Below are 19,091 nucleotides of genomic sequence, written 5' to 3' on the forward strand. Positions count from 1 at the left end.
AAGTCGTGATATACCTCGATTTGCTATGCTGCCACATAGTAATGAAGTATTCAATTCTCTCACTACTCAGTTTATACAAGTACTGTGCATGTTCGGTGATACTCGAGCGAAGTCTGTCTTATTCCTGTCGTCGCTGAGGCGGTCCAACATCTATCCAAGCCAAATCACTGATCCAGTCCATTGAATTCAATCAACTTCTTCACAGCTTCAATCACCCGATCACCAATACTGTTGCTCCCACCCACCCCCAATGATGGACTATCGAACCGCTCCGCAAGAGCTTCATCTAACATTGTGCGAAGCCGTGAGACGAGCACGCCGATACGTGCCCATCCACGAAGACGGAGCCAGCCGTCTACTACCAGACCGCGGCCCACGGTGTCTAATTCGATAGAGCCACAGAAGAGGAGCAGGGAATATGCGTTGAAGGCTGTAACGAAAGTATGTTAGAACCGAGTGAGGGTGACGTGTCGACGTCCAAGAATATAGAAGAACAGGGGTTGTGACTTACGAGTAAGATCCCGAATGAAGACCTTGCTTGTGGCCATCTTAGTAAAGTAACTAAGATAAGCCGCCGCATTAGGGTATCCCTGCGCAGAGAAGAGAATAGAACTAGGGTGAATGAAGACCCGTCCATTCTCCTGGTTGAAATACTTGATCGTGCGCGCATCAGGGTCAACCTCCACAGTGCCAGTAACAGAACTAGCGAACTTCTTATCAGGGAATGAGATCTGCGCCACCTGCGGCTGGAATGCGCCAGCGACGAGCGCGCGGATCAAGTTCCTGTTCCCGGCATTGCGGTTCCAGCCGGTCGACGCATCTGAATAGTCGACGGGCAGGATACCTGCGTCTTTGAGCGATGTGATGAATTGAGCGCGATTGGAGGAGATGTCGCGGAGGGTTTGGTGCGAGAGGAAATTCGCTGCACACCATGACTGCGTTCCCCAGTACCCGCCTTGAGAGCGGGTTCGTTCGGACCAGGCTTGGTAGGCTGAGAGGTCGGTGAGGAGGTCGCCGTCGCCGAGACGGGAGAACGAGGCTTTGGCTGCGTCTGCTTCGTCGCGTTTCTCGCGCGGTGAGACAAAGGGGCTTTTGACTGTTAGCATGGCGGCGATTGTGAGACATGGTTCCATGCAGCCGAAGATTGAGCCGTAGATCATTAGTTTTGCACAGCGGAGATCGGCGGGGATCATGGAGAGGTAGCGGCCTAGGGCTGTGAGTCTGTCATGGTCTAGGGCTCCGACGCGGTGTAGGAAGCTAAGGGCGCCTTCGACGGCTATGCTTTCTGGCGGGGTGATTGTGTTTGCTAGGAAGGTTGCCACGTCTTCGATCCCTTTCATTGATTTCACTGAAAGGCAGAGTTGTTCCAAGGGGACCCGACGGATTTCTGGGTCTGGGCGTTGCGCCATGTTGGATTCTGCTTTGCGCGTGTATAGCTTGTAGCATGTACCGGCGCGGACACGGCCTGCTCGACCGCGGCGTTGTTTGCAGGCGGCTTGGGAGGCCCATACTTCTTGAAGGCGGACCATGTTATCCTTCGGGTCGTAGCTTGTTTCTTTGACACGGCCTGTGTCGATGACGGCAACTACGTCTTCAATTGTGATAGAGGTTTCGGCGACGTTGGTGGCGGCAATGATCTTTCGCTTACCCCTGGGTGGGCTTTGGAAAACTCGACGCTGTTCAGCCGGGAGTAGAGAGGCGTGTAAGGGTAGAGGGTGTGTATTGGGAATTCTTTTCACTGCTGTCAGACACCTGTCGATTTCGAGTGTGCCGGGCAGGAAGATCAAGATTCCGCCTGGTTGATCTCCTAGCTGGGCATCAATGTATTCAACTGTCGCGGCAATCAGATCATAATTGATTCCCATGCCAATACTTCGTAGGGCTTTTCCGAGGGACTCCTCGCCTCGAGGCGTCTCTTCATCGTCCCACTCGTCGGCAAGTTCTGGCGCAAAGCCTGTGTCCCTAATAACATCGTCCAAGTAGTAGTCTTCGACAGGGTATGTTCGACCAGGGATGTTGACCAGCCCAACAGATCTCTGACCGCCAAAGTAGTTCATGAAGATACCAGCATCAAGCGTGGCACTCATGAGAATAACCTTCAAGTCCTGGCGATAACGCAAAACATCTCTTAGCAGCGCCAGAAGGAAGTCAGTATCCAGACTGCGCTCGTGAACTTCGTCAACAACCACATGGGATACATCCGCGAGGGAGCTCGAGACATTGCCATCTGCATCGCCACCAGATTGAATGCGACGCAACAAAACACCAGTTGTGACAAATGTGATCTTGGTTGAACCCGGCTTAGCCTTTGATTCGCCTCGAATCACATATCCGACTTCGTCACCGACTGTCGCGCAACGCTCATCACTGACTCGATCGGCAAGACCGAGGGCTGAGATTCGGCGCGGTTGCGTACAGATGATGTTGGCAGCGCCTCCGAGTCCGCGCTTGATCATGTCGTCCAGAACGAACTGTACAGATTGTGTACTCTTACCACTACCAGTTTCACCAGAGATGATAGTGACTTGGTGAGAGTTGATGGCTTCAATAATGGCTTGTTGGGTGTTCCATGCAGGAAGCGCTTTTCGTTTCCGACACATGTCAATCTGCGGAGCAGTCATCTGTTTAGCTTCCCAGGCATCTCTAATGGCCAAACTTCGTGGTGAGTCGATCTTCCAGTCGATGCCCCTCTTCTGTTTGCGTGAAGAGCGCACAGGAATCTCGGTGGTTTCAGCAGTTGAAGAGGCTGTCACAGAAGAAATTTCGCGCAACTTGCCTGGGTTTTCCATAATATTCGGTAAATTGACTTCAAGCCAATCCAGGATGTTGAATATCATAGATTCACCCGAGAAATTCTCCTCGGCATGTTGTACTGCACGACGGATCGCACTCAGGCGTATATAAGCCGGAACACCCTTAGAGTATATTGAGATAATAGGAGCCGTGGTAGGGTAATGAGCGGAGGGTTTTTGGAAACGGAAAGTTGTGTTCTCCGGAATCTCAGAGGCCTCGCTATTAATCTCGCACACCTTTTCGGAGATACGATGATAGCGTTCACCGAAAATGGCCTCCAAGGTGGATTGCTCTTCAGTCCAGAGTTCATCCTCCTCGTCGACCACAGACGGAGACGTGAAATGTGATCCGTGGACCAAAGTACCCTGCAAATTCTCGGCAGCTGCCAGCTCATCACCCTTTTTGCTATCCAAAACTTGGGAGCACATATCAGCTGGATAGCCCATTGAAGCCAACCGCTTTATCTTGCCTTCACGAGCAAGATCGGCCGAGCCAATGCTGACACCAGCTGAATACCCTTCTGGCAAACTCCAACGTGGGAGGTCATCGTCCGGAACATAGATCAGAAGCCACTCCAGAACCTCCTCGCGGTCTTTGCACTCCGCAGTAGCTTCTTCAACGTGACTGCGACGGAACCCTAGCCCAGAGAACTCCTCAACAATAGCTTTCTTTTGATTATCTGGGATTTTCACACCGTAAGGATTCCAGATTGTATGTTGTCGCAGAAGCCCTTCGATGTCTCGTCGAATGCGTGTACCCATGTCAACCTTGGGCGCCTGGGACCAGATGCGTTTCCCCTTGGCATCGCCGCTCCCTAACCCTAAGTCCACACCAGAGGCCTTCTCCTTTGCCTGGGCCTTCTCGCGATCAGCCCGTTTTTTCGCCAAATCAGCAGCAGCACTTTCGCGCTCTTGTTTGGCTAGGAAAGGATCTGCCTCATACATCCAGCCCTTCCCTTCCCGGGTATCTCCTGCCTTGATCGCACCAAAATCTTCCTTCCAAAGTTTTTTGTATGTCGGAGGCATCATCATGTGAATATTGCGCATATTGCATACTCTGAACAGAGCAAACGCTGCGGCGAAATGGCGCGCTTCAAGGGCTGTAGGTTGTCCGGCGAGTTGCTTGTGGGAAGGAGGGAGCTTCATTGGCGGAATAACGATCAATTCCTTTGTCTTAGGATCTATCTTCTTCATTGTAACGGCGGAAACAAAGCCATCTGATGTTTTAATCTGCAATTGTTGCGATAGATCAGTATTTGATTTAGTACACGTGTCTGCGGACACCACTTCGAAGGTATAGATACCATGCTGAATTCTGGTTTCTCCCATTTCTGCTTCTGACAATGCTCTGCAAGCATATTGACGGGCAGCTTGCCTGTCCATGATGCGCCGCCAATAACCTCTTTCACCGAGGGTTTCTTGGGCTCCTCCGGTGGCGCGGGCTTCTTCGCATCCCCTGCTTTCTCAGCGGCAGCCTTGGCCTGTTTTGTGCCAGGCTTGGGGCCTCCATGGCCGTCGCCTTTCTTCTTGGGGGCCATCTGTGTAGAGTTGTGAATGTTCGCAGAAATTGGAGATCGACTTTCTTTATGGGTGTCCCGCACTAAACCACTTTGGGATTTGCGGGGAGCATTTTGGGACGCCGATCTGAGACTCTTCAACTTGCGATACTACAAGGGGATTCTTGACTCTGTCAACCATGCTCCATGTTGTTAATCTCTACGTGACATCGTGTTTCACTTCATAATGTCCAGCTCAGAACCAAAACGTGGTCCTAGCAAGGACGACCAGAAGGAGCACACTGGGACATCGGAGAAGAGGAATGCTTGTAATGCAACTTCTCATGCTTTTTTTTCTCTAGGTTTTCCCTCAAAATAAACTGACATCAAGTGATTCAATAGTTACAGAGCTCCTCGCCCCAAAACCAAAGCAGCCGAAGCCTTCCCCCAGGGCACCATCTGAACGCAATGCTTCCAGAGGCCAAGCTACATTCGGTGCTCGCGATGGACTGGGAGCCTACATCGCAAAGCCAGAAAGATACCCTGCAAATGTGGTAGTATATCACAATGATGACTTTGTCGCAATCCATGACATGTTCCCAAAGTCATCATTGCATCTACTCCTTCTCCCACGCGACCAGACCAAAACACGTCTCCACCCCTTCGACGCCTTTGAAGATGCCGAATTCCTCTCAAAAGTAAAAACAGAAACATGCAAGCTTCGCAAACTAGCAGCGGGGGAGTTGCGACGAAAGTATGGGAAGGATTCTGCACAGGAGCAGGCAAGACAGGCAGCGTTGAGCGCTGATCCACCCCCGGACGAGCTGCCGCAGGGTCGGGACTGGGAAAAGGAGACCGTTGTCGGGGTTCATGCTGTACCATCAATGAATCATTTGCATGTCCACGTGCTATCTGTTGATCGATATAGTGATCGCCTGAAGCACCGGAAGCACTACAATAGCTTCTCGACTCCGTTCTTCGTTCCCATTGATGACTTCCCGCTGGCGGAGGACGATGTGCGGAGAAATCCCACTGGAGAGGGCTATCTCAAGAAGGATTTCACTTGCTGGCGTTGTGGAAGGGGATTCGGAAACCGCTTCGTGGAATTGAAGCTACATCTCGAGCAAGAGTTTATGGAATGGAAGAAGCTTTAGTGGCAATGAATACGAAGATGGACCAGCACTGCCAGTTAAGGCACATGGTGGCACGATAGTTGATTCAACCTCTACAGGCCTTCCAGTCTGTGTTCCGAAGAAGCTAGACTGTGCCAAGAGCTTCTATCTGGTAAATATACAGGTCTACAGCGACATATGGCAAGTAATGAACAATGCATTTCCAGCACGTTAGATCAAGCCTCGCCGGACAAGAAATTGAAGTAGATGTATGCGATTGATCTCAATCTCCCATACTTCAGTGCATTTACGCACGGGCCTTGGAGCGGCTCTTCGACTTGCGGACCTCAGGGCGAGTAATGTGGTGGGAGGGGATCCAATCAGCGTTGTAGGTAGTGGCGGAGGAAACGGCAGCGCCAGAAGTCTCTTCGGTAGCCTGCTCCTCAACGCGCTTGGTGCCCTGGGTGCGCTTCTCAGCGGGCTTTCCAGCCTTGCGCTTCTGGGGGAAGTAGGGGGCGATCCAGACGGAGTAGAAGAAGTAGCCAGTACCCGAGACACAGGCCAACAGGAAGAAGTAGAGGAACAGGCTGGAAACTATTGTCAGTTCAATCGATCTCACGCGACCAGAGTCCAAGGAGGGGTATTACATTTGTGGGTCGAAAATGCTGGTGTCGGCCTCAACGACGCTGACAGTGCCATTGTGGGCAGTGACAGGGAGGAAGTTGCCCTCGCTGTCAGAGATGATGGCAGAGAGAGTCATCAGGAGATCCTGGGGGTGCATCTCGGTGGCAAAGCTGTAGCTGATGGTCTCCTTCTGACCGGCCGGGATCTCGACACCGTAACGAACGGCAGTCAGATTGCGGACGACCTGCGACTGTTCATCAGGGCTCCGCAAGCTTCCACCGATGAAGTTCACGGTGATAGGGTTCGGCTCATCATTGGTGATGTCGATCAGCGCCTGGGTCGGGTGACCGTTGACAAGCTTGATGCCGAAGATCTCGGAAGCAGGGAAGGAGGCCTGGGCCGTGACAGCCAGGCTGACAGTCTCTGTTTCAGCGGCCTTCTCAGCATCCTATAACATCAAATCAAGAATGAGTCAGTCAATTGAGTCCGCGACAGTGGACCTAAGGACGTGAAAGGACATCAAGTACGTGACAAACATACAGCAGCGAAGCCGGTGCCAACAAAGGCCTGAAGCGAGAAGAGAGCCAAAGAGAGGAAACCGAGGCGAGTCATTGTGTCAACCGAAAGCGAAACGAGAGAGAGAGAGAGAGAAGGGAAGCAGAAGAGGAGAAGGAGAGTTGGCTCCACGTATGGCAAAACCGGGGAAGGCTGACTCAGCAAGATAGCATCCGCGTTTCTTAGATCGATTTTTTTTTGGAGTAAAAGGAAGACGCATGCTATAATTGGCATTTATAAATAAGAGGGAACTGAGATCTGTGACGGATTGACGTACGCGCTGTGTTGATCACCTGCAAAGCGCCTAACCTGACTTCACTTTCAGTCTTGAATCCGGCTTCACTCCCTTACCTTTCTCGTCTTATCTTCCAGGTTGTCGCATTCTCTGCTTCCACCTCAGATCTTCCAGATTTTATCACTTGCAAAATGGCAGCTCAGGCTTATTTAGAGCGCTATCGCCAGATAAGCGCCTTGGACCAGCAGAAGAATGATTTTATCGAGGTAGCAATGGCCTCTCCCTTGGTTCGGACACTGCTAACCTGTCTTTGCTCACAGGAACTTCTTCAACGAGTGACTACCTTAGAAAACTCCTTCCAACAGGAGAAACTTGATCATGAACGCGAAACCCGATTCAATCGCGATATTCAGTTGCACGAGATGGAGTTGATGGACCAAATATCGCGAATCAAGACTATTATGGTAAGCGCAGTGATGGAATGGCATTTGAACGTGCGCTGACACATTTGTTGTTATAGGATCGGGAACCATTCGTCGTTTTACTCTTAGATGGTGAAGGAATCATATTCAAAGACGAGTTCTTGCAGCTGGGAGAACAAGGTGGACGAAATGCGGCCAAGCAGCTCTGGACTTCTCTCCAGGGATATGTGATGGCGAACCTTTCAACAATTACCGAGCCGAAGATAATGACCAAGATTTACCTTGACGTGAAGGGGTTTACTGAGGTCTGCAGCCGAAGTGGAATTACCCTAGAGGCATCCGCAATTGGGGAGTTTATTCGGGGATTCAACGAAAGCACATCGTTCTTTGAGATCGTTGATGTTGGAACAGGCAAGAACAAAGCACATGATAAGATCAAAGGTATGTGATACAACTTGTGACGGTGGAACGAAATGCTGATTCGCTCTTGTCTTGTTTTGCAGAGGCATTCAAGCTTTACTTATACAACTGCCATTGCCACCAGCTATTCCTGGGTTGCGCCTCCACTGAAGAATATGCCAGGTTCCTGGAAGACGTTTTAGTGGATGGGGATTACACAGGCAGAGTGTCCCTCCTCGAAGGTCTTCCATTCGACAAGGAATTTGATGCCCTGAAGAGCACATATCGAACCACAAAGTTCCCGGATGTCTTCCGCACCTCTAAGATTGCACCGACATGGACAGCTCCCTGGAAGACTTCGCTTCCTTCAAGGAGTTTGCTCACGCCATCCCCAACCCAACAATTCCAGACTCCGGCTCCTTTGTCAAGAACATCCACGAGCACTAGTATGTCCGGTCTAGGCGTTCCTCTGACCAGCGCTGTGGTCAATAAGACCTCGCCCTCCGAGACTCCTGACTTCCAAGTTGTTCGACCCAAGGTATCTAGTTCAACATCCCCCAAGACCGTGGAAAGAAATAAGTACGGGCAGCGTGTCGATCGACTCGATTTCAAGAGTATCCCTCGGGATGATCTTAACCGCTTGAAGAAGCTCAAATTGTGCAACTATCACTTTTTGCTTGGTGAATGCCCTAATGAAGAGAACTGCTATCACGACCATGATCGCAAATTGACACGTCAAGAACTGCACATACTATCTGCCATCGCCCGTATGACTCCATGTCGGTTCGGGCTGGAATGTGACGATGTCGAGTGTATTTATGGCCACCGTTGTCCTCAGAGCGAGCCCGGTAAAAAGACCTGCTTCCGAGGCGAGTCCTGCCGTTTCGACCCTGTGGCGCACGGCATCGACACAAACATTGTGAAAGTGACTAAGGTCTAGGCTGATTTCCCTGGATCTTACGCACTCCAAAAAAAGTCCCTTAATATTTTCTACTGACTTCGGCGCGACCGGGCTTGGGGGGTTAACGGGGGAAATGGTTCATCGGAAAGCACCCATGGCATTAACAGGATTTCGTTCATTCGGGAGTTGTGGACGGTGCATGGGGGCAGGCTTGCTTTACATGAAGGATGCGACATTTTATCTCTTCTTTTCTTTTTTTTTCATGGTAATAACGGTGATTGGGAGGAACCCAACATTTATTATCTCACTTAAATTGTACTACTAGGAATTATAACGAGGAAATTTTTCTAAGGGTATCTTTGTTGATAATAATACAGTGAACTGAGATCGTCAAGTTCATGAGTGAATAGTTGTGCCAAATATGCCGAAGCGTCTCTCCCACCCAAAACAATCAGGCTGGCTGCAGTCCTCGCCATCGACTTCCATTGCATTGGGATCTTTATCATGCGTACACGGCACCCCGTATTCTTTGATGCAACACTTGAATGGCAACGAGCTGAGCGGTTCTGGGGTTGGGTTTCCAGAAGCTATGGCTTTCTTTCGTTCTTCGAGATTGCCCCAAAGATGGAAGAGCTTCTCTCGTATGAAATTCAATCTTCGTGGTTTCCTGCGGAGACTGAAGAAGTCAGTATGAAATTACCAAACGATATTGCAGATCTTTATCTCACTCTGTTGCTTCCATATCCAGGAGACAATCCCCATCGTGACAAGACACGAAAAGCTTCATTCGTTCCCGAGGCTGCTGCTTAGAAGGCTGTGGACCAACCCCTTCCACGAGAAGGCAGAACCGCCATTCCCAGCCAATTAATGTCTCTGTGTTTTCCGACAAAGCAGCTTGTTCGGTTTGTATGGCGAAATCCTCTAGATTGGGAGGGAAAAAATCGACCACGCGAAGTTCGGAGATGTAGTTGACATTTTGAAAAGGTAGTTGGTAGACAATGTTTCCTGGTGCATGGTTGGTGTGAGATTTTGCGAGCAGAATCTTTTCAACAGAGGAAACAGGGGCGACATAGGTGTTTATTTTAACTGTCAGTTGTTCATTAGCCAAAGTACCCTTTCGCGCCAAGTCAACTTACTGTTTTGATTTAACTTAGTTCCCGTGGCCGCTGGTAAAATGAGCTGTCCTGCTTCCTTTTTGGCCTCTTTTTTCTGCTCTTGGGCTTTCTTATTCCGTTTTTTGAGATTTTTGGTATCTGCCTTAGGTTCGCCATGGATTTTCCAGTACTCCGCCCGACGCTTCAACAACGCCTGTTCGCGCTCGTCATGACCACCCTTCAGGACTTTGATATGGATCTTTTCTGGGAATCTCCTGTCTTCATGAACAGCAGCCTCCAAGCTACGACCTTCTTTGATCCGTACATAGGTCAAGAGAACAAGATCACCTGGATTGACATGTTGCCGAGCATATGTGGCATGGGGCTCCCACAAAGTCACTTGGATTGTAAATTGACCAAAGGGACCGGTCCAGTCGTTTCGTCTCCGTGTCAAGAATTTGTATGGATCTCCTTCAGGGCCTGGCTCGTCATCTTCTTCCCCAGGCTTTTTGTAATAAACAAGTTGGGAATTTTCAGTGTAATCGGTCATTAGTAGCAGGCTGTGTTCGCTGTTAGGCGTATCCAGCGTGATAGCTTGACCAAGAAGTTGGGTGATTGTCCCCAGCTGGATATCTTTAATGAGTGAAAAGGGCAATCCTGATTTCGAGGCTGAGGTAGAAGCCTTAATAATCTGGGAAGGGCCTTGAGAGACGGGCACTCTATTTGAAGTGAATGGTTGCACAATATGCCCCTCGGCTGTCACTCGATCCATGAGTGTTTGTGCCTGATCCTTTTCCCATAAACTGGGCTCAAAAGGAACCGGACCACTGGTGATGGAAAGACTAGAGCCTGGACCTGACTCTGGTCGAAACACTATCCATGAAATACTCTCTTGTTGAGAGACAACTCCTGTCGGCTTGTTTTGGTAGATGCTCACCTGAAAGCGGCATTAGCTTTATAGTCTTGATGTCATTCGGTCTGACATACCCTGATGCTTCGTAGCAGGACCAGGTCATTGACCTGAATACCAGGAAGGTGACTTTCATCGTCGTTGAAATATTTGACTTTCAGGCCGCCTTGCCAGTGTGGTGCATCAAAGTCGGAGTCTTTTATAGTGAATGTGACGCACGCAGAGGAGCCTTTGGTCCGAAAGAGTGGCAGAGTATCAACCACCACACCAAGCACACTGAAAATTCCCTTGGAAGCACACGCAGTGGAAATTGAGACCAAATCTCCTGGCGCCATAGCTGTTGAAGGTTGTAGGTTCACCGGGGGGGGGGGGGCGTCCTGCAAGCTCCCGATGCCTAGATATCACGAGATAGCAACTCAGAAAACACCGGAAACTGGACAATGCCCATCCATAGTTCTACAGAAGTAAAGCGAAAGGAAAACTCCCCAGTCACAAATAACTTGAAGTTGTGCACGTTGCCACGAAGAGTAAATAAAATGGGTGATCACATGATCCCCCCTCCTTCCACACAAGACGTTCCTCTTTCTTCCTCTCTTCTTCTCCCCCACACCTTTCTCTTCCATTTTTCCATCCACAGCGCGCCCATTCTACATCATTTAACTTCTTCCTGATTTACGTGGCGCGCTTCATTCAGCTCTTCTCACATTCACCATGGCGGAACGTTATATCCCCGAACACCGCCGGACGCAGTTCAAGGCTAAAGGCCAGTTCAAGCCCGATGAGCTCCGCCGCCGCCGCGAGGAGCAGCAGGTCGAGATTCGGAAGCAGAAGCGTGAGGATAATCTGGCCAAGAGACGTGGTATCCAGACACGGGATGGTGGCATCAGTGTTGGTGGCGTGAACGCCGCCACCGAGAGCGACGATGAAGCTACCGCTATCGAGAGTGAGGTAGGTTTTGAATTTTCCCCTGCAGCTCTTGAGCTTTGATTTCTTTTATCTACCGGAAGCTGGCCTCTGTGCGACCGTGGTGTCATTGCCACCCCCTGGGCCTTCTTGATTCCTTTGTTTTTATGATGCGATCATCAACAAGGATTTTTTTTCACCGCCCTGTTGCCATGGCCCACGAAGCCCCTCCAAACTCGGGTCTTCTAGCCCACGCCCCACTGTAAAAATCCCATTGTTTGGATTACAAAGCTAACGCGATGAATTCTTTAGCTCAACGTCGAGCTTCCTTTGATGGTCAAGGGTGTCTTCTCCGACCAGGTTGAAGAACAAATCCAGGCCACCACTAAGTTCCGCAAATTGCTTTCCAAGGAGCGCAACCCTCCTATCGAGCGGGTCATTGAGACTGGTGTCGTTGCCCGTTTCGTCGAGTTCCTTCGCTCGCCCCACACTCTGGTTCAGTTTGAGTCTGCCTGGGCTCTGACCAACATTGCCTCTGGTTCCGCTCAGCAAACCCAGGTCGTCATCGAGGCTGGTGCCGTCCCCATCTTTGTCGAGTTGCTCAGCAGCCCCGAGCCCGATGTCCGCGAGCAGGCCGTCTGGGCCCTCGGTAACATTGCCGGTGACAGCCCTCACTGCCGCGACTTTGTTCTCGGTGCCGGTGCTCTCCGTCCTCTCCTGAACCTCATCAACGATGGCCGCAAGCTGAGCATGCTCCGCAATGCTACCTGGACCCTTAGCAACTTCTGTCGTGGCAAGACCCCCCAGCCCGACTGGAACACCATCGCTCCTGCTCTCCCCGTTCTCTCCAAGCTCATCTACATGCTTGATGATGAGGTCCTGATTGACGCCTGCTGGGCTATCTCTTACCTTTCCGATGGCGCCAATGACAAGATCCAGGCCGTTATTGAGGCCGGTATCCCCCGCCGCCTGGTGGAGCTCCTCATGCACGCTTCCACATCTGTTCAGACTCCCGCTCTCCGCTCTGTGGGCAACATCGTCACCGGTGATGATGTCCAGACTCAGGTCATTATCAACTGTGGCTCTCTCCCCGCCTTGCTCTCTCTCCTGAGCTCCACCAAGGATGGCATCCGCAAGGAGGCCTGCTGGACCATCTCCAACGTTACCGCTGGTAACTCCAGCCAGATCCAGGCTGTCATTGACGCTGGAATTATCGCCCCTCTGATCAACCTCCTCGCCAATGGTGACTTCAAGACCCGCAAGGAGGCTTGCTGGGCTATCTCCAACGCTACCTCCGGTGGTCTCCAGAAGCCCGAACAGATTCGCTACCTTGTCTCTCAAGGCTGCATCAAGCCTCTGTGCGACCTCCTCGCCTGTCCCGATAACAAGATCATCCAGGTCGCTCTTGATGGTCTTGAGAACATCCTGAAGGTCGGCGACATGGACAAGGAGGCTGGCCAGACCGGTGAGGCTCGTGTCAACCGCTACGCTCTCTTCATTGAGGAGGCCGGTGGCATGGAGAAGATCCACGACTGCCAAAACAACGCCAATGAGGAGATCTACATGAAGGCTTACAACATCATTGAGAAGTACTTCTCTGACGAGGATGAGACCGGTGGTGACATTGAGGAGCTTGCTCCCCAACAGACCCAGACCGGTTTCTCCCTCGGCACTGGCCAGCAGCAGCCCGGTGGATTCAACTTCTCCAACGGTGGCGACACCATGGACATGTAAAGACCTCAATTATATGTCCATAAGGTACTCGTTACTTGTCCCCCTTTCACAAAATCGTCGAATTTGCACCCAGCACAGCCTCGCTTGGGTGGGGTAAAATTGGCTATCGAGAGTCCAATTTGCTTGCCAAAAGCCATTTCGTTGTCTTCGCACTTTAGGTGCTTCTCGGTCTGACCGTGAGTCTGCATAGTACCTGGAGCTCTCTTTCGCGCTCTTGTTACGATTTTCATCTTCCCCTCCCCTTTTCACTTTTTTTCACTTTTTTTTTGATTTCACGATAAACAAGATTCACCGTCATGTATCCCCTCCCCTTCCTTCCCCAACCCCCCTCTTTAGCATCCTCATACACAGGCGTATTTGTTTGCAGGATCGGTTTTCTCTCCAGTTATGTTAATGTACCTCAATGCCCTGATGTTCCCTAGCGAGGGTTGGTCTCTTAAACGGAAACCTCCCCTAGCTCGATGACAACAGGGGCTTGTATGCAGACGATACCGCTATTGTGTCGTCTGTATTCTGGCTAAGACACGCCCCTGAAAATGTTTGTCGATTGTGCTTTTCTCATGGTCACCTTGAAGTTTTCCAAGAAAAATGCCAATTTATTGATCAATCTATTCCATCTATCTTGTAGTTTATCGTAAGAGGTATATTCTTGGATCCTTGCATGTTTTCCTCCAACCCTTATCTATCTTACTCGGGCTTTCTAGTGTTGGAATGATTCATGACAGCTGTGTAGCGTGATTGTATAGTAGTGCGCGTTCGGATCCCAGATGTGCAGTGATATATGTAGCAAGATGAACAGTCAAAGGATATGCAGCGAAAACCCAGGGGAATAGATTCAACTCATATCAACGCGAAGTAAACAAGCGAAAGAAGAATATAACATACAGAATGAGAATGCCGATGTCCACGCAAACATCAGCAAAAGCAAAGGGTAAAAGAGATACACAATCAGATCAGATGAACTCAAGCCACGTAGATGACATGAAAAGAGAAATCTGAGATAGAAAAGAAAGAAAAGATTATTTTTTTCCAGAACACACGTTAAGCCATCAGTTGCAGCAAAAGATATCCCATCAAATTCAATCACCCATCACCTCATCTTCATCTTCGGGCACAGAATTTAATTCCTCATCCTCATTGCCATCCTCATTCTCACGATCAATATCTTCCTCAACAAGGCCGCGTGCCCGCAAATCCTCATCCTCATCTTCCTCCACAGTTTCAAGATGCTCCTCTTCCTCATCATTGACATGTTCCGCAGACTGACCCTCCGTGGCAGGAGTAGGAGGAGCGGCACCAGCAGACTTAGCAGGCTGCTTCCCCTTTCCCTTGGAGGGAGCAGCTCTAGGTTTTTTGTCTTCAAGATAAGACAAGACCTCGCGATAATTCTGACCAAGAAGGGTCTTGTTCCGAAGGAGACGTTTCTTCAACGCACCGCGCTTTGAGCCAGATGCATCAATGACACGGGCGATGATCGCCAGCACGAGTTTGCCTGTGATCTCGCAGAGACGCTGCTCAGCGAGGATGCTTGAGCGGAGGCGTTCGTTGCGGACGGTTTCATCCTCATCGATAGCCTTGTTTTCGGTTTCGTCTTCATCTTCATCTTCGTCTTCTGAGGCTGGATCATCGTCGGCTGCGGGGTCCAGGTCCAGACGTGATTTTTTGGCCCAGGTTCTTTCGGCGCTGTTGTGAATCTTGGAGAGGAGGGCTTGGGTTTCTGGGCTTATTTCGTGGATTAGACTTTGCGTTTGGAAGACTGTGTCTTCGTCATTTGCTTTGCCTGTTCCTAGGTTGCGGAGGGTGCTGAAGAGGGTTTGGAGATCGAGGTAGGTTGTGACGGCTGTAACGCGGAGGTTGTCGAAGCCCGCGCGGGCGTTCATGATGCTGACTAGGGTGTCGGCGAAGGTTTCGCGGCTTTTTGTTAGGGCTTCAAAGTAAGATGTTGTGAATGTGGCTTTTCCTTCGTTGAGGGCTGTGGACAGTGCCTGCACCTTCCACATGAAATAGAATAGCAATATGCGGATGCTGCTTGTCACTAGCTCGATCTCTGTCATGGCGATGTCCTCATCGTCATCTTCCATGCGGAGGCCACGTTCGGCGAGGCGGATGAAAATGTTGAAAGGGGCTTCAGGGTGGTCCTTCTTGGACCTTGAGCTGGATTTGGGCACAGTTTCGAGAATCGCGGCGCAGTCTGTGATACCGGCCAGATTGGAGATGCGAGTAACAGTGTTGGTCAGGTCGGTTAGAGTAGGATCGGATATCGAGCCACCTTCTTGAACTTCCTTCTTTCGCGATAGAGCACCAAGGGTCTCGATCAGTTCATCCCACAACTCCTGGACCTTGCTCTCCAGTGCTTCTTTCATCTCGTCAGAGCTCTTTGCGCGCAAGAATGCAATACTAGCCTCAGCTAGAACATCTTGATCCGAGTGAGTCAAGAATTGCTTGTTGATATCATTGAGCAGAGACGTATAGGCGATGGCATCCTTCTGAAGATCCTGGATTGTATCCAGATCCACAAGGTGCTCCAGACGCAGGACAGAAGAGGCAGATTCGGGTGCTGACCCAAACTTGTTAAGCAGGCGTGGGATGATCTGAGCGAGATTGTGGGAGATCTCTTCTTGAAGCTCGGGGATCTTGTGTGTCAAAGCCTTGACCTTGCGGCCACGCTTGTCGATGTCAGATTTAGCAACATTGAGAACCTTGAGCTTGACTGCCGCACAGAGAACCTCAAGAAGAATAGCTTCCTGTCCCTCTTCCAGTTTGTATAAATTCTTCACAACACCTGCAGTATCATCTTCGGACGGTTCGTCTGTAATTTGAGAGTGATCGTACAGAAGATAGCCAGCTAGCGAGGGCCATTGAGCAAGCTCTTCCATATGAGCGTAGACAGCCTCAGTGGCCAGAGCAAAGCGTGACTCCACGGAAACTCCTAACAGCCTGTCACGCGAGGATTGCTCGGGTTGCTGTTCAGCTTGCTGCGCGTCATAAGACTGGAACAAGTCGACAAGGCATTTGAACTTGATCCAAGAACGCTTAGGCGACTCGTAGTCGTCCTCGTCATCATCAGCTAGCAGTTCATTAAGCTCCTCTCCAACCTCCTCGGTGATTGACTCGAATGCATCTTCGACATTGGAGACAAAGAAGCGGCCTGCTATCTTTCGGATACGGGGTTCCAGGTCGAAAACCAGTCGACCGATGGCATCGATGTCATTTGGCTCAAGGAGTCCTCCTTCGCGGAGGTGAATGAGCAGCTCTACGGCAGCCGCACGCACAGAAGGATCAGCGTCTCGAGTGGCAACCTCCACGATACGCTGACGGAAGCGTTCAGTGAATGAATGCAGACCAGCAATGTTGTCTCTGTTCCCGTATAAAACGATAAGCTCAGACAGGACAACAAGTCGGGTCTGTGGCTCAATGTCGGCAAGCGTCCATCCCAGATATCGCAGATATTGACCTTCAAAGAAAACATCCCGGTATGTGCGAATCCATCCGCCTAGAGCTGTCAGACATTCGGCTCGGATCTGGCCATCAATGTCTCGGTAACGGTGTACAAAGATTGTATCAAACCAGTCTTGTAGGAAATCATCGAGTCGCTCAATTTTCTCTTCACCTTCTGTGACGGCTGTTCGGATCGCCTCCACGCGACCTTTGTTGACATTCTTCTTCTTCTTTTCACTCTCAAGCTGTTTGCGGGAGGTTGTCACACTGGTTGTGACTTCGCGGGCAATATCACACAAGGCGTGCATGATTCCGAGTGACATGATTGTAGCTGTATGTCTGAAGGGTCGGCACCGGGAGGTCGACATAGTAGAGAGCCATATTTGGACGTTTTCGAGCACAGCATCATCGGTGTACAGGATCGAAGAGGCATGGAAGGTTTTGATCAAAGCAATCACGAATTCCTCGAGAAGAGGCTGGAAAGCACGGAACTTTTTCGACTTGGAGATCAGAGGGTATTCGGTAATACCCTCTGCTTGGTAAAGGGCCTGGAGATCTTTAATTCGGTCAACGGCATTATCGACATCCGCAACTTCATCAATGGAGATTTCCAGGTCAGTTCCGGCGCATCGGAGTATAAAGTTAACCAGGTCTCGCATAGCCTGGCTATTATTGCGTTGGTATTGTGACAGCCACTGCGCGGCGACTGTGTCGGGGTTACTGCTCTTTCCAAAAACCTCCGCTAACAAAATGTAAGCCGTAAGTCAACTGTATTTATAGAAACGACATACCATATAGCCCACGTTCACCCGCCGCAAGACTAGGTCGAACTCTGGGTTTCCGGGAACGAGCGGTTGGAAGTCGGCCATTGGCAGCAGGACGAAAAGCGAGTCTACCTAATCCATTGCTGGCGACTTTGGGCTTTTTTGACGCATGCGACTTGGACTTTGGCTTCGACTTTGATGATTTCTGAGTACCAGTGCGACGTCCAACACGTCGTTTCTCTCCGAATTCCTCCTCGTCGGCTTCATCGTCACCAGCATCGCTCTCAGACTCGGACGCGTCGTCTTCTTCGCCCTCCTCATTGTCGTCGCGGGCTTCACCTCGTTTACGTTTCCCTCCGGCGGTTTCTTCGGAGTGTTGGCTTTGCGAAAACACCTCCGGTCGTCGCGTCATCCGACCAGATTTGCGTCGGTCTTCGGCGGGGGTCGACCGGACGGGGCTCGTTAAAGGTGAATTGTCGATATCCATGATGGTGGCTTAATGTCAGATGTGAATGTGCAATATTGAAGACGGCGCGTTGATCAATCGCATCTATTGGAGGCGGTGGATCTGGTAGTGAGTGTAATGGGACGCGCTCCGTACAACGCGCGGTTGGTACCGAGCAAACGAAACGAATGGACGTGACAAGTCAGGAGTGACTTGTTGTGTAATTGCGACAAGCACTAGCCAAGCCTGAACGAAGTTCAAACGAAGGACTCAGAAATGTCTAGAGACAGAGTGGGGGAATATCGAAAGGAGACGCGACTCGTGCCTTGACGCCTGATTACCTGCCTGATTACCTGCCTGATTTATGGGGCAACTTTATGCCACTGCTGCCTGATATTAATGCCTTCTTTATTAGGTGTCTATGTAATCCCACCCGATGTTACTCCGTATTTCCGTGAGAGTCCGACTTGCGTGCTTCATGCTTCATGCTTCATGCTTCATGCATGTACACTATACTACAGTATGTACCACCCTTGGAAGCCTTGGAAGACGTGCTGTGACTATCATTACCCAGCACGTCTTCACCGCGCTAATCGTCGTTTGATTCAGTTGAGGATCTTCTTTTCTTCAAGCCAGAACTATCTCGATTCCAAGGTTTCTAACAATAAACATCTAGTAACTTATACTGTACAGTGTACAGTAGATATTCTCATCTCTTCTTCCGATTCAGCATGCACACTGTAGGAGCCTCAGGGTCTTCAATCAGATCATGAGCCGTCAATGCAGGCCTCGGACCTCATGGGGAAATAGTGTACCGGGAAAGAGAAAGCCCATGCGCTTTGACGGGAATGTTACGTGTACTGAAGCTGCAAAATTTGCGTCACCGTACATGATCTGTGAATAACTTACGGTATTCAGCAGCCTGAAATATGAGGCCGGGATTGCATCATTTACGTTTGTGGCTGAGACGACAGTCATGTGCTGTCTTTTCTTTTTGCTATTTGCAGGTCCCATGACGGTCCCATGACTCGGTACTGACTGCCCCTTTCTTCACTGTGGTGTTACCCCCTTGTCTCCTGTCCCCTGCAATGTATCTCCGATGGTCCCTAGCCTAGAACTATTCTTCCATGCAGATCAAATGACATAGAACATAACGCCAAGAAGTAGTCCGTCGGTCCTAGTGGAAATGCGGAGATGCTCTGTGTCATAGAAACACTTATAGCCTTTCATTCAGACTTGTGGTGATGCGAGTGCCAATGATCTTCCA

The 19,091-nt window shown here is 50.3% G+C and overlaps 7 protein-coding genes across 7 annotated transcripts; 3 read left to right on the forward strand and 4 right to left on the reverse strand.

Moving 5' to 3' along the window:
- Positions 1–164: 164 nt before the first annotated feature.
- Positions 165–4,330, reverse strand: N7511_002398 (RNA helicase; the record flags this gene model as incomplete). Its single annotated transcript, XM_057124823.1, has 3 exons — positions 165–430; positions 512–4,022; positions 4,097–4,330. The coding sequence occupies 3 exons, from the start codon at positions 4,328–4,330 to the stop codon at positions 165–167; spliced, it is 4,011 nt and encodes a 1,336-aa protein (XP_056986982.1).
- A 205-nt stretch (positions 4,331–4,535) lies between these two features.
- N7511_002399 (DNA 5'-adenosine monophosphate hydrolase) lies at positions 4,536–5,442 on the forward strand (the record flags this gene model as incomplete). The annotated part of the gene is made up of 2 exons (XM_057124824.1): positions 4,536–4,617; positions 4,691–5,442. 2 exons carry the CDS (start codon positions 4,536–4,538, stop codon positions 5,440–5,442), a joined length of 834 nt encoding a protein of 277 aa, XP_056986983.1.
- Positions 5,443–5,707: 265 nt separating this feature from the next.
- N7511_002400 (putative translocon-associated protein, alpha subunit) lies at positions 5,708–6,636 on the reverse strand (the record flags this gene model as incomplete). The annotated part of the gene is made up of 3 exons (XM_057124825.1): positions 5,708–5,987; positions 6,048–6,472; positions 6,565–6,636. The coding sequence occupies 3 exons, from the start codon at positions 6,634–6,636 to the stop codon at positions 5,708–5,710; spliced, it is 777 nt and encodes a 258-aa protein (XP_056986984.1).
- Positions 6,637–7,005: 369 nt separating this feature from the next.
- On the forward strand, positions 7,006–8,575 carry N7511_002401 (CCCH zinc finger protein; the record flags this gene model as incomplete). The annotated part of the gene is made up of 4 exons (XM_057124826.1): positions 7,006–7,080; positions 7,135–7,278; positions 7,335–7,677; positions 7,740–8,575. The coding sequence occupies 4 exons, from the start codon at positions 7,006–7,008 to the stop codon at positions 8,573–8,575; spliced, it is 1,398 nt and encodes a 465-aa protein (XP_056986985.1).
- A 357-nt stretch (positions 8,576–8,932) lies between these two features.
- Positions 8,933–10,875, reverse strand: N7511_002402 (uncharacterized protein; the record flags this gene model as incomplete). The annotated part of the gene is made up of 4 exons (XM_057124827.1): positions 8,933–9,212; positions 9,265–9,622; positions 9,673–10,567; positions 10,618–10,875. The coding sequence occupies 4 exons, from the start codon at positions 10,873–10,875 to the stop codon at positions 8,933–8,935; spliced, it is 1,791 nt and encodes a 596-aa protein (XP_056986986.1).
- Positions 10,876–11,251: 376 nt separating this feature from the next.
- N7511_002403 (karyopherin alpha) lies at positions 11,252–13,177 on the forward strand (the record flags this gene model as incomplete). Its single annotated transcript, XM_057124828.1, has 2 exons — positions 11,252–11,488; positions 11,756–13,177. 2 exons carry the CDS (start codon positions 11,252–11,254, stop codon positions 13,175–13,177), a joined length of 1,659 nt encoding a protein of 552 aa, XP_056986987.1.
- Positions 13,178–14,256: 1,079 nt separating this feature from the next.
- Positions 14,257–17,866, reverse strand: N7511_002404 (cohesin subunit IRR1; the record flags this gene model as incomplete). The annotated part of the gene is made up of 2 exons (XM_057124829.1): positions 14,257–17,357; positions 17,407–17,866. 2 exons carry the CDS (start codon positions 17,864–17,866, stop codon positions 14,257–14,259), a joined length of 3,561 nt encoding a protein of 1,186 aa, XP_056986988.1.
- Between the last annotated feature and the right edge of the window lie 1,225 nt (positions 17,867–19,091).

The sequence above is a fragment of the Penicillium nucicola genome, assembly GCF_028828085.1.
Source record: "Penicillium nucicola strain IBT 29836 chromosome Unknown utg000002l, whole genome shotgun sequence".
Taxonomy (NCBI): Eukaryota; Fungi; Ascomycota; class Eurotiomycetes; order Eurotiales; family Aspergillaceae; genus Penicillium; species Penicillium nucicola.